This window comes from Gymnogyps californianus, chromosome 15 (genome assembly GCF_018139145.2).
Source record: "Gymnogyps californianus isolate 813 chromosome 15, ASM1813914v2, whole genome shotgun sequence".
Taxonomy (NCBI): Eukaryota; Metazoa; Chordata; class Aves; order Accipitriformes; family Cathartidae; genus Gymnogyps; species Gymnogyps californianus.
In genome coordinates this window covers 8,122,118-8,136,399 of record NC_059485.1, presented here as the reverse complement: position 1 = coordinate 8,136,399, position 14,282 = coordinate 8,122,118, and the positions used below count along the sequence as shown (strand labels likewise).

General features: G+C 36.7%; 1 protein-coding gene across 1 annotated transcript in view; it reads left to right on the top strand.

The window, feature by feature from the left end:
• The window catches only part of TRRAP (transformation/transcription domain associated protein), a 102,092-nt gene that overhangs the window by 672 nt on the left and 87,138 nt on the right, over positions 1–14,282 (top strand). The window contains exons 3-13 of the mRNA XM_050906188.1: positions 3,741–3,851; positions 4,432–4,536; positions 5,221–5,304; positions 6,067–6,123; positions 6,785–6,910; positions 7,246–7,323; positions 7,555–7,643; positions 8,557–8,653; positions 9,013–9,151; positions 12,771–12,849; positions 13,884–14,118. Of these exons, the coding sequence (XP_050762145.1) occupies positions 3,741–3,851; positions 4,432–4,536; positions 5,221–5,304; positions 6,067–6,123; positions 6,785–6,910; positions 7,246–7,323; positions 7,555–7,643; positions 8,557–8,653; positions 9,013–9,151; positions 12,771–12,849; positions 13,884–14,118 (1,200 nt within the window). The remainder of the gene's footprint in view (positions 1–3,740; positions 3,852–4,431; positions 4,537–5,220; positions 5,305–6,066; positions 6,124–6,784; positions 6,911–7,245; positions 7,324–7,554; positions 7,644–8,556; positions 8,654–9,012; positions 9,152–12,770; positions 12,850–13,883; positions 14,119–14,282) is intronic.

Below are 14,282 nucleotides of genomic sequence, written 5' to 3'. Positions count from 1 at the left end.
GCTAAAATATTAATATTAGTATCTTGTGAGTTATGATTTATATTGTTCTAAGTCATTGATTTTAGGTTTGTATTTAGGAATTAGGCAGGAATTGTAATTATTGAAAAATTACAACATTTGGACTTAGAGAGCTCTTTCATTCTCTAATCTTTATTCAGTAAGCATTTAAATGAAGGTGAAGTAATAGATTTTTCTTCCATTTTGTTGAACGATATGAAATCTCTATATTTAAACTTTCTTTTATTTAGTTCAATGTGTATTGTGCCCTCATGAAGCAGAGGCCCCTCTGATTCCTCTGAGTAGTTCCATAGTATAGAAGTGAGGGAGGAGTTGTCAAATGCAGAATCTGATGTCAGGAGTGGAGATGGCTCCAGTGACATCTTTTGCATAGTGATGGACCATCAAGTTTAGATGAGCAGTGGAAAAAAAGTGAGACACAAGTTAAACCAACCCTCTGCTAGCAGAAATTATACTTTAGTTGAATACTTAGGTATTATGTGTCTGTTCTGAAATTATAGACAACTTGTTTTGTAGAATAAGTTCAAGATCTTAGAATCACTGTAATTCTCTCTGTATCTAGTTTTTTAGTCATGTTGCGATTAAAAAATGTGCTACCACTATAACGTATTCTGTCCTTACCTGCTTTGTTTGAAGTGATCTTGCTTAGTCCGTGATATGGAAACATAAATACACATTCTAGGCCTGTTTAATGTCTTTGGATATTTTTAAGTAAGCTTTATACAAAGTTACATCCAACAGGTACTGGATTTTGAAAGCTGTGCCAATTTTAGTTGTTTCTGAGTTATCGGTCGAATTTCCTGTCAGGTGAATTTTTTTGTTTAGTTCAGGTTAACATAGTGGAATAATAAATTTAGAGCTAGTGTAACTGTATAATAAAGAAAAGTTAAAAGGCTTAATCCTTGCTTAGTGTGTATAAGCAAAGAAGTAGGTGTCTGTGACAGTTCTGCATCTATATGCACATGGGGTGAGCAGAGCTTCATATTACCATAAGTGACTATCTAAAAATGTCCTTGTGGAGTTTTGTATCTGTTAAAGCTGACTTGCCGTCTCTGAAACAGTTTGTTTTAACAGCTTAGTCTAGTGACCTGTTTAGAATCTGAAGGCTTAGTTGATTCTTTTTGCTCTTGTCTTCAGTAGGGAAGAACTTGTTCGATGTTTGTTTTGATAGTGTTCTCTTGGAACTCGCTTGGTTCTGTAGCGTGATCCTACATAAAGAGATGATGAATTGACTTATGCTGAAATACAGTTCTGTTTGTTGGAAAATACTTGAGGGAGCAAGAGGAACCGCTAATACAGTTTGAGTTTCCTTTTTTCCTTTGGAGGTTGCGGGCAGTATTGTTGCACGTTGTTACGCTAGGTGGTTTCTTTTCATCTTCTGTTTCCATAGTCTCCCTATTAACTCTTCTCTGTCGCCTACTTCAGCTTCCAATAGCTATAAAGTTAGCAGGTTTTATTTTTCACTTCAAGTGAAAAACTTGACAGTGCCAGTTGTTGGGCTAGTTGTTAGGGCATTGTTCTAGGCTAGCAGAGGATATTACTCTTTTAAACCAATTTCTGGATGGAAACATTTGATAGTTTTGAATCTTGTTTCTCAGAAGTTATTTGTTTGAAGGGGAATTTTTTCCTTCTCCATTTCTTCATAGAGATTCTAGATTCCAAATGGGGAGAGAGGAGTCTATTCGTTGTCTTTCTGGTCTCTGTTTTGGAGGAGAAAAAGCTTCCGGAATCAACCTCCATTGCTGCTTCTGATGTTTTGTGCCAGCAGTATAATCCTGAACTTGGTTAGAGTAGTGGGAGTTTTAGTTTCTTGTACGGTTGAGAAGAGCAATTCACAGATATCAGGAGTGGCGCTAATTTTCTGCTCTTTGCAGATAATTAGCAAAGATATTGGGAAGGTGCTTTCAGAAATTTAAGCTGGGTTTGTGAAGGTATACTTTTCCTTGAATGGATTTGTGAGCCACTTTCCAAGAAGTTCCATTTCTTGTTGGAAACTTTCCTTCCTTTCTTCCTCCAAAGTAGGACCGTTCTCATGGCATAAAGCTGGGGAGGTTAGGAGTCTTTCAAAATTGGAAAGACTATAGCAGGGGTGGAGGAGGAGAAGATACAGACAGACTTTCTTTGGAAGACCTTTGAGGGGAAGAGAAGACGCGGGCTAATCTGCTGTTGATAATATCCTGTCTTGCATTGTCATGGTTTAACCCCAGCCAGCAGCAAAGCACCACACAGCCACTCACTCACTCCCCCTGTGGTGGGATGAGGGAGAGAATCAGAAGGGTAAAAATGAGAAAACTCATGGGTTGAGACAAAGACAGTTTAATAGGTAAAGCAAAAGGAATTCATTCACTACTTCCCATCGGCAGGCAGGTGTTCAGCCATCTCCAGGAAAGCAGGGCTCCATCACGCATAACGATTACTTACTTGGGAAGACAAACGCCATCACACCAAACGTCCCCCCTTCCTTCTTCTTCACCCACCTTATATACTGAGCGTGATGTCCTATGGTCTGGAATATCCCTTGGGTCAGTTGGGGTCAGCTGTCCCGGCTGTGTCCCCTCCCAGCTTCTTGTGCCCCCCCAGCCTGCTCGCTGGTGGGGTGGGGTGAGAGGCAGAAAAGGCCCTGACTCAGTGTAAGCGCTGCTCAGCAGTAACTAAAACATCCCTGTGTTATCAACACTGTTTTCAGCACAAATCCCAAACATGGCCTCATACTAGGTACTATGAAGAAAATTATCTCTATTCCAGCCAAAACCAGCACATGCATTTAAAATGTTTTTGTGCTCTTCTTGTGATATAGCTCTGCTTTCTTGAAAGCCCTTGAGATAAAAAACCCTTTGTTTGCACAGTGCCTAGTGTAATATGATTTATGGTTGCATGTTAAGAAATCTTACTGCAAAGTAGTGAATAGCAGTGGAAATGTATAAAAGGAGGTGGCTTTAAAAAACTTTTATGTTATTCAAGGAATAATGTGAATAAACCTGTGAAATACCTATATAGATTTTTCAAAAGAATGCTGCATTCTTATTTGTACCTTTATTAACAGACCAGTATCACAGATACTTCAGAGAATTGCCTAACAGCACGTACATAAACTACAGCTGAGTTTGCAAATAAACCTCACAGTGGCCAAGTTAGAATTTTCTTAAGGCAGATGCAGCAGTTGCAGATGGAGGAAGCTTACTCATCTAATATTTCTTCTGCCTTCACAAGTGGACAGTAGTGCAAGATTGTTTTCGTAGTGGAAAGTAATGCTCAGTTTGGGTGATGTATGCGTGTACACATATTTGCAGAAATAACTAAAATCTCAATTTAACAGTGGCTGAAAAGTCTTGGGAATCCTAGAGCAATGAAATGCGAGTGTGCTTGTCAATCCTTCTTGTTCAAGAACATCTACAGTGTGGTTTCCCCCCCTCCCCCCATTTAAAATAGCTGTATGTTATGCCAATTTTATTTTCTATGTGAAGTGACAGTGTTAAAATAGAAAAAAAATCATATTACAGTCAGTCGGGATTGGAGGAAAGAGATTAATTTGTATTTACTATTGTTTATTTCACTAAGTGCTCTGTAGTGTGTCAGCAGATGCGTAATCACTGAGTCTATTAAAAAGTCACTGAAGACGTTTAATAGTGGCTTTGAATGTAACTTAGTATCATCTGTATAATGTCTATTATATGTCTCCCCATTTTTTGGTGTGTTTTTTTTTTGTTGTTGTTGTTAACTAGAATGTGACATCATCCCCTCAATATTCTACGTTCCTGGAACACATTATCCCTAGGTTTCTCACCTTTCTACAGGACGGAGAAGTTCAGTTTCTGCAGGAGAAGCCAGCACAGGTAAACTGTGTGGAGCATCTCTTACCTTTTTGCAGTGTGTGCAGCAGACTACTCGTTCAGTGAAGTACTTGATTAATCTAATGAACTGATTTATGTATAGGCTTTGTTGTTAATAATAGATGTCATTTGGAGTGAAATTGAAGAAGTCCAGTTTCTAAATAAGTTACTTATAAACTTTGCAAATTTGGGCTTCTGTGAAAAATGAGGAAAAACTAGGTGCAACAGAATTGGCTTTCTCACTGAAATATGACACACTTACAAATTACTGACTTTACTGCGGAATGAAAGGCAAAAGTTGACTCTATGTCATTAAATACTTAAAATTGAGTTCCTTAAAAAAAGTCTGATAACTTGCATTTTTCAACTGCACATTTGCTAAATTTGCCTAATTCACATATGTGGGTAGCAGGAAACTATGTGTTTGTATGTAAGCGTATGTCTACGTGAAGTAAAATGGCTTTTTTCTTTTTAAGCATGTGGAAGTATTAAGCTGAAAAGATGTTGCAACCAGTTGCTGTTTTTTGTGGGCTTTTAAAAAGTTCTATCATATCTTTATTTTTTCCATTTTTTTTTTCCACAGCAACTCCGAAAGCTAGTGCTTGAAATAATTCACAGAATACCAACAAATGAACATCTCCGTCTTCATACCAAAAATATCCTGTCTGTGATGTTTAGATTTCTAGAGGTATTTTTTTTTTTCCTCTTAAAATTGTTTCAAATTTTCAGAAAGATTTTCCTCTTCTTTCCTCATCTTCAAAAATTGCTGGGGGTAGGATTTTAAATAGCTGTGCTTCTGGAGCAAGAGTGGAAGGGCATTCTATTTAGGCTTCACCAGTGTGATATCTTACTATCTACAGGTTTTCTGCGTGTTCTGTTCTGCCCTTTAGAAACTTGGATTTTACAAATGTAAGGAACTGTTCTCATGCTAGACAAGATTTCATTCGTGAACAATTTCTGGCTTATATAAGGGCAGATACCTTACTCTAGAGACTTTGGTTTTTTTCTTACTTGGAATTGAAAACATTGTCATTTGAAGCTCATAGAAAATAACCTGCTCTGTGTGGAGGTGTCTTGGTGTGTAAATAGCCCCTCTTGTATGTCTCTGTCTGTAGGGTATTAGAAACAGGTCTGATGGTATAGAGTGATTGAAACTTCTGTTTTTTTGTTCCAGTAGGGGTGAACTTAATTTTAGCCATACTCTTAAGGCTGCAAGGTAAAGCTGTTTCCAAGGAAAGGCATCTTGCTCATGCAAATTCATATTAATGGGGCACTTGTAGGTTGCTGAGTATAATTTTATAGGATTTTGAAGTACTTACAGAGTAGTTGAAGAAAGCAGCAGTAGGCTCACTAAAGATTCTCTTTTTTTCAGACAGAGAATGAAGAAAACGTACTGATTTGCTTAAGAATAATTATTGAATTGCACAAACAGTTCCGACCAGCAATCACTCAAGAAGTAAGTCATAAATCTTGTTATATGGTATAGAACTTACTACTATGCTCTTCAGAATTGTTATTTTGTTCAAGTGGGTTGCTTGGTTGGTTTGGTTTTTTCCTGCTGTCCTTTTATGTTGGCTGACCTGTTGTGGTAACCATTTTTTTTTTTTTTTTTTTTTTTTTTTTTTTTTTACCTTAAAGTAATTTTTAAAAGAGAATTGCATAGTGCTAGCACCCCTGGGAAAACACAAACTGTTAAAGCCTGGTTGTCTTTGCTCTAAGTGTTTATGGGCAGTATGATTAGACTAAGGAATAAAATTCCCACAGAAGGGAAGAGAATTGGTGCCTTTTTAGTTTGTGAAGGGAAAATCCTGGAAAAGGAATATTATGATTGTCTTCCCCTCCCGCTTCTCTCTTGTGACTCATGAAGGAGTATTTGAAAGTTTGCATTTTTATTCTGTTGCTTTCTTTTGTTGATTTTGTCCTGGGAAGACTTAGTTGGTTTGTAGTAATTATTTCTAGTAATACTGTATTGGAACTATGTTGACATGATAGGTAAATCGGATTCTTTCTAAGTGCAATTTGAATTAATATTGGCAGAACAGAAGGAAATAGGAGAAAGCTTTCAGAGTCTTTTTAATTATCATGAAAAATATAATCTAGTGGTGACTAAGGATTTTATGTAATTGTACTGTTAATACAGAGATTCTAAAATTGTGATTTTTTTTTTAAAATTTTTTTTTTCTTCTTCTTTATGGTAAACTGACTTCTTCCTTCCTAGATCCATCATTTTTTGGACTTTGTGAAACAGATTTACAAGGAACTTCCAAAAGTAGTGGTAAGCTTTTTATTTCTTAAATTGCCCTTGCTATAGTCAGAAAACTAGTTTTTATTTCTTAATTATGTTAATATCTTTTAGAGATAAAATTACTTTTGTATCTAGTGATATAACGTGAATATAGTTTTAATAAAAATATTTAACAAAAGTACATCTAAAAATGGAGGAATTTAGATTTTGAATTAGAAAACCTTCTGTTTCTAGCACAGTATTGCTAGTATGAGAAAACTGAGCTAAACATATAATAAAGCACTCGTCAGTTGACTGCAGTGGTGTCCATGTAGCCAAATGGGTTTTTTTGAGGGAAGGGTGAGGTGATGTACTTTCCAGCAGGTAGAGCTCTTCAGTGTGCTTGATCTCTGTGGAGGCCATCGCCTGCTCTTCCTCACTGATACAGAGTATCTGTTCGAATGTTTTTCTTTAGCAAAAGAGCCGCCTTGGTTGGGGATGCTTTTCTGCTTCTTGCTGTAGTGGGAGTGAAAGATTGCAGGACATGTGTGTAGTCCTAGTAGATACTGCAGTGTAAATGCCATGTGCAGAGAAGAAAAAACTGTCAGCAATAAGTTGGGGGGAAAAATTATATAGAGGAATTCTAATGAGATAAATGGCCTTTTGACCATTACTAGCATTATTATATTTTTCTTCTGCTCTTTGCTTGTAGAATCGGTATTTTGAGAATCCTCAGGTGATTCCGGAGAACACTGTTCCTACTCCTGAAATGGTTGGCATGATTACAACAATTGTGGTGAAAGTAAACCCTGAACGAGAAGACAGTGAAACGAGAACAGTGAGTACTCTAACTGCTCTTTAACTGTGAGACTGACTGTATCACAATACCCCAAATCATAAGGGCAGGTGAAGGTAATGGGCTTTCTTTTTGCTTGTTTTTCTTATCAAGGTTTATTTGTAGAAGCTGATTGAAACTTTTCAGCTATTTTCTATGCAGCTGTAATTACAGGATTTTTATTTAATACAATACCAAATGGTTTTGTAATTTTTTTTAAATGTTATTATCGCTAAATATAGTGCTATTAAAATGAGCAGTTTCTTTAAAAATGTATTTCAAATACTTTTTTGAATTAATAATTAAACTGTTTATAAAACATGTATTCTTTCTTTCAGCATTCTATAATTCCCAGGGGATCTTTATCTCTAAAGGTCTTGGCTGAGCTACCTATTATTGTTGTTCTTATGTATCAGGTTAGTATACTCCAGTATTTTGCATGTAAATACTTTTTATTACTGAATGGCTTGTGTAACTTCTGCTGGCTAACATATTAGTAAAAATGACTGTAACGTATTTTTGAGATTAAAATATGGTCTAAAAATAAGCCACTGAGATTTCTTCATTTTTTCTGATTAGCTCTCAAATAAGTTGACTGAGTGTGTGACTTGTAAATTTCTCTAATAATACTTTATTTTTCTTTTAAGCTCTACAAACTGAACATTCACAATGTAGTAGCTGAATTTGTGCCTTTGATTATGAACACTATTATAATACAGGTTTCTGCTCAAGCAAGGTAAGAGCATTTTAGCAGTATTTTGATGATATTTGGGATAAACTACTTAAACCTGCCATTCAATATCACCCAAAATATTTTTGTTTTATATCCTGTGATTTTTGCTTCTAGTCTTACTGCTTGTAATCTCAAAAGTAGCAATGATTATTTGACTTAAAATTTTCAAAGTTTTGTAAGTGAAGTAATTGGCAAATCTTAATATTTCCATTATATGTCACTGATAAAATCCATAGTTGTGCAGTAGATCCCAATTTATTATTTGATAATGCATTTTTTTTAATTAGAGTTTCTGACAGAAATCCGTTTTACCACAGATAGTTTGTGATGGAGACCATGTTAGCTAGGACACTTGCTGTTTAATCTAATACCACCAGTGATACATTTTTGCTCTTCCAAGGTATAGCTTAGGTGAAGCCTTGTGATGTTGCAGATATGGGTGTTGCTTTTCCTGCTTCAGAGAGAGATGTTTCTAAGGAGCAGCAAGTAGTGCTGAGCAGGGCAGCAAGAATAAGATCTCTGTCTTTCCCTGTCTGCCCGGATGATCTGAATAAGTAGTTGAAGCTTGAGAGAGACAGACAAGTCTGGGAGGGAATATTGCTTGGAGAAAAAACATTGCCTCAGTTAGGGAAGCGGAGCCAAATGTTTGATGCTGATGTATTGGCTTGGCTTTCTGTAGAAAGTTGAAAATTGTGTGGCTGCTTCAGGGCAGTGCATTTCTGCTTAGAGCACAAGATGCTGGGAATTTGAATGGCAGAGAGCTTGTTGAAAATGGGCTCTCCCATGATGATTTTATTCCCTTATGAAGCAAGAACCTCACTACAAGATGATGTAATTTGAAATGTCTGTGAATTTTCTGAACAGAGGTATTAAAGAGGAGGAAGAAAATCATAACCACTGTTCAATTTAATTTCAGGCAACATAAACTTTATAACAAGGAATTATATGCCGATTTTATCGCTGCTCAAATTAAAACATTGTCTTTTTTGGCTTACATCATAAGAATTTACCAGGTAGGTTGCATTTTTGTTACTTTGTTACTCTTAGTGCAATAGATCTCCAGTTACTTTATGGCAGGCAAGTGACCGGCATGACTGCAGTGCATGAGGGATTGGAGAGCGAGCATTTGTGTAGCAGATCTGAAGACAGAGCTATACTTGATTGTCCTTTCAGAAGTATTCTCATGTGAATGCAAAGTAAAAATGTGCTGTTCCCCCCGCCCCAGGCATTTATGGAACGGCTATTATGTTTTAGTTTTACAGGTAGACTTCTTAGAGAAACAAATGAATTTTAATTGAATGTTATTTTTCAAATGTAAAGCAGGCCTTTAAAATAGAATGTCATACTAATTCATGTTATTTTTTTGTTATAGGATTTAGTAGCTAAATATTCTCAGCAAATGGTAAAAGGAATGTTGCAGTTGCTCTCCAATTGTCCAGCTGAAACCGCGCACCTCCGGAAGGAGCTTCTGATTGCTGCTAAGCACATCTTGACAACAGACTTGAGGAGCCGTATGTAGTACTTTTTAAAAATGTATCTGTAAACTGGAAAGATTTCAACTATTTCTGTGTATTTAAGAGGCATATTGCCTGTTATTTGTTTTGGACTGTTACATACTTCTGATTATTTTGGGAGTGGGTGTGATTTTTGTTTTGCCTTTTTTCTTTTTTCTTAAAAAAAAAAAAAATCATCTGAATAAGATGGCATAGTGAATAAGTGGCTTTTCTAGCTTTCCAAGTATCTATTGGTCCAAGTAATTACCATTTGATGATAAACATTTGTGTTGGTTTGTAATTGTGCCTACAATTGTATAGATACTTTAAAATATTTGTTAACCTGAGTGGAAGTAGTTCTGTCAAAACCTTATACCATATGTTTGATTCAGCTCATAGTATTTGCCTCTAGCAAAGAAAAGCCATTTTTGGTCTGCCTAAATTAACTAGGTTTGGTGGATATATTCTGTTTTGGCAGAATTGCAAAATTGGAGATGAGCGTGCTTTGTAAAATATTAACTCATATCTTTTCATCTTTACTGTGTGGTCCCCTTTCTTTTCCTTCTGCTAATAGCAATTATGGGGCAGTATGACGTCTTACAGGTATTGTTAGCTTGCTAAAAAAAAATAGCATGTTTCCTAGTTCTGGAATTTAGTATTGTTGTCACATGGAAAGCTGTTTCTTTGGCTATTTTTCTAAAGAAATTAGCTTAATTGTTCTACATTTTTCAGCTTCTCCTTAATAACTTCTGAACTTGACCAGTTTCAACAAAATTCAACAGAGGAGTGAAGTCTTAAAGATATGGCATTCTGCATCCTTTGTGAACTTTAGTGTTTGGGTAGTGGACAAAACCCGAGTTACTGTCTCCATTGGTGGAATAAACAGCAGTGTGAGCTTAGCAATTCATTGCCCTTGGTCAGCTGGCTGGCGTTTTAGCATACATGTTGATAATGCATCCTTCCAGCCCTGCTCTTGGCTAGCTGGCATCCCCAAAGTGGGTGTAGAGGAGGAAATGCTTAGAAACGTTAAGGAGAAGAGGGAACATGGTATCGCAGGAGGAATAAGGAGTACGAGGTAAAGGAGAAGTGGGATGTAAAGCATGTGGAGATCTGTGGAAGATAAGGCTTCGGTCATTCTGGTGGTGCAGTTCAACTTATTTGGAAAAACGAGTGTTGAAGCGTTTCATCTTTGTGAGTGTCGCCGTTGGCATTATTGTTCAAACTGAGTCTTCTGTGTTGATTGAGAGTTGCCAAATAATGCCGTGTATCTTATTGTGATGCATTTTGTCTGCGTGGAACTTTGTTTCTGATTCCTAAAAGAGAGGGTAGAGGTGAAACTGTACTCACTCTCTCTACTGTTATCACTGTAAAGACTGCCCCTGTCTAAAAATACTTCATATCAGCAAAATGTGGTGTGCACATAAATATTAGATGGAAGTTTTAAAACCTGTCTTAGAAGATAGAATTCAAATTGAATTTAGAAACTTGCCTATTTTCATCCCTATTAAGCTATTTCTTCTGAGAATTTTAACTAAGATGTGCATTTCAAAAAGCTAGAATGGTTTGTATGGTGTTTCTGGAATTCTAATGACATCGTAAACATTTCTTAATTTCAACATAAAATACTCTTATGTTATGAAGTTTAATGAGAGAGTTCAGTCAGTGGTCCTATGTTGTCATGGCTTAACCCCAGCTGGCAACTAAGCACCACACAGCTGCTTGCTCACTCCCACCGCAGTGGGGTGGGGGAGAGAATCGGAAGGGTAAAAATGAGAAAACTCATGGGTTGAGACAAAGACAGTTTAATAGGTAAAGCAAAAGCCATGCGTGCAAGAAAAGCAAAACAAGGAATTCATTCGCTGCTTCCCATCGGCAGGCAGGTGTTCAGCTATCTCCAGGAAAGCAGGGCTCCATCACACCTAACGGTTACTTACTTGGGAAGACAAATGCCATCACTCCAAACGTCCCCCCCTTCCTCCTTCTTCCCCCAGCTTTATATGCTGAGCGCGACGTCCTATGGTCTGGAATATCCCTTGGGTCAGTTGGGGTCAGCTGTCCCGGCTGTGTCCCCTCCCAGCTTCTTGTGCGCCCCCAGCCTGCTCGCTGGTGGGGTGGTGTGAGAGGCAGAAGAGGCTTTGACTCTGTGTAAGCGCTGCTCAGCAATAATGAAAACATCCCTGTGTTATCAACACTGTTTTCAGCACAAATCCCAAACATAGCCCCATGCTAGCTACTGTGAAGAAAATTATCTCTGTCCCAGCCAAAACCAGCACAGATGTAAACAATGTCTTATTGCTTGCTTTGCTGTAATTTCTCTAGTTCACAGTAAGAGTAATAACACAACATAGGAATATTAATGTTAAATGTGTTCAGTACACAAAAACTCATTACTGTTTTTCAATTTGCATTTCCTTTGCTTTTTTTCATTGTCAGGATTTGTGTCTTAATCTCTTTGCTCTGCTAAACTGGTGCATCTAAGACTAATTCCTTTTTTCAAACAGAGTGGATTGATGATCAAAGGTAGTTCCTTTCCAACCGTCTTTTTGATTCAGCTTTTTTCTCCACAGTATTATTGGTTGGCTATGACTGAATTTATTCTCGCATCATGACTGCTGTGGTGGTTGCCTTGTGAAATAATGGACTGTCTTTGCATCTAAAAATCTTTATTCCCATTCTTTATTTGCTTTTTCCACTGTAAGTCTTCCAGATTTCTGTCCCCCTCAAAAAACCAATGCTGATGGCCTCCTTTTCTCTTCCTCTGTATTTTTGCAGAATGTGACATTCTCTTAAAGCAAAGACAGCTACCACGTTGTCCCTTTCATTTAAGTGGACCTCACTGATTCCTTGTCCATTTCAGATTTCATTCAGAAAATGCTGGATTTCTATCTTTAATATTGTTTGGAAATCTGTGGGGAATGAAGGTTGCTGGATGTTCCTCTTTCTCTTTATTTGACTTTTTGCTTATTTGTTGTTAAGTTTTAGCTTGTTGCATTATTTGGAGGTGGGAGCAGTTAATCCTTCCTGCCGTTTCCATCATCTGCCTTTAGGGTGGAGTGACCTAATCAATTCCGTAAACTTGTTGATTTCTATATTTAAAAAGAAAATGCTTCTTTGGTCTTGCTTTGTCACTTGATTTTGTTACTGAAATCTTCCTTTTTTTCCCTGGACCCCAAGTTGCACATAGTCCTCCTTGTATTTTGTGATAGAGCTTGTATGGTAAGATGCCAGACAAAATAGAGTTGTGTTGTATAGTGTTGCCCAAACTTGTCCTTTCCAGTAACTCATTAGTTACATTTAAAAAGTTCTGCAAAGTTGAATATAATACAAGCATTTTGTCTCTTTCTGGATGTAACTGTTTTCGTTGTATCAATGCTGTGGCTTTGACTGTGTACTGTAATGTTACTCAAGGGCCAAGTGTCAGTGGAGTTCATAGTCACAAGAGGTTAATTGGAAGTTTCCTTGTGAATGACACTGCCTCTTATAAGCTTCAGGAATGAATTTTATAATAAAACCACTTTCTGACTTAGGTTTAAATACCGAAGTTAAGTGGTTTAATGCTTAACTATTTTATTTTGATTATTTCCTTTGCCCATCATATGTATAGCTTTTTCTTTTTTTTTTTTTTTTTTAATTATAGAATTTATTCCATGTATGGACAAGCTATTTGATGAATCTATACTAATTGGCTCTGGATACACTGCCCGAGAGACACTGAGGTATGACAGAAAGTTTGGAATAGCTATTTGAGTGCCTGCCAGGGCTGGTTTTTTTTCAAGGTTTATTAATATTTACAACAATGTCTGTATAGGTTACTAAATCTTTGCTTTAAATAACTAATTTTATTAGATTCTAATATTGGAAGGGCTTCTGCTGCTGTAAAGAGTCGTCGTTGTTTAACGCTTCGATGGCACAGCATGGTAGCATGAGTGTAGGGCAAAATGAGATAAATGGGTGAATGAAAATGATTTCATTTTTTGAATTGCAGAGCACAACCAAAACAATGGTCACAGTGAAATCAACTCAATATCTTCCCAATATTTCACAAAACAGCCTAAATCTTGTCTCCAGTGTAAAATCTGAATGAGATTTAAACTGTTTTGTCAATAAGTACCTTAAAACTTTTTCATTCATAATTGAGAAAAATAAATGGGGAGAATGCTTTACTTTCTGTGTCTTCAATTGTCTACTAGTTTTTAGGTGCTTTTGCTGACCAAATTAAAATAGGAGAATCATTTCCTCTTGCTTCAGTATCAAGTGTACCTTATTGACAACATGTATTACATTTAGAAGTATTTGCTCTACTAGATGGTTAAAGCTGGTATTTGAAAAGAAATGATTTTAAAAATTCATCAGTTTTCATAACTACTTTTGAAATCATGAATCGTCAATGATTAATCGTGAAACAGCTTACCAACAGTGCTTAAAATGTGGCTTAAAACATGCTAATTTGCTCTTAACTGTATGTAGATGAAAATATCTGCTGGGGATGTTCAGCAATGGGGGAAGAAAGATCAGAGAGGCGATATTAGTGTTGTGGGACAGGTTAATGCATCTTTGGTTAGATTGTACAGGTTATAATCCTCTTGTGTAGTTGAAAAAGCCTTGTGAACTCCGGATTTGCATATAAAAATAGAAAATTTGGATTTAGAATCTTGGAAATAGCTCCAGGCAGTAATTATTGGTTAAGTCCAGTTAACAACAATTATATTGTCCTCAACGTGTTTTCTTAATTTCTTGTTTTTACTGATAGACCACTTGCATATAGTACACTGGCAGACCTGGTACATCATGTCCGTCAGCATTTACCGCTCAATGATCTCTCCCTTGCTGTCCAGCTATTTGCCAAGAACATTGATGATGAGTCGTTGCCTAGCAGTATCCAGACAATGTCTTGCAAGCTTCTGCTAAATTTGGTAGACTGTATCCGGTCTAAAAGTGAACAGGAAAATGGAAATGGTAGAGATATTCTTATGAGAATGCTGGAGGTATTGATTTGTTTAAAACATTTGATAAGTTGAATATCTTATTTTATAGTATGTTGTCAATCACATTTTACTTTCTCCTTTCTTCAGCAATGAGAATATGTAGAAACAGTCTGCATACTGTATTTCATTTTAATGCTTCAGAGAAGGGCTTTTTAAAATGCTAT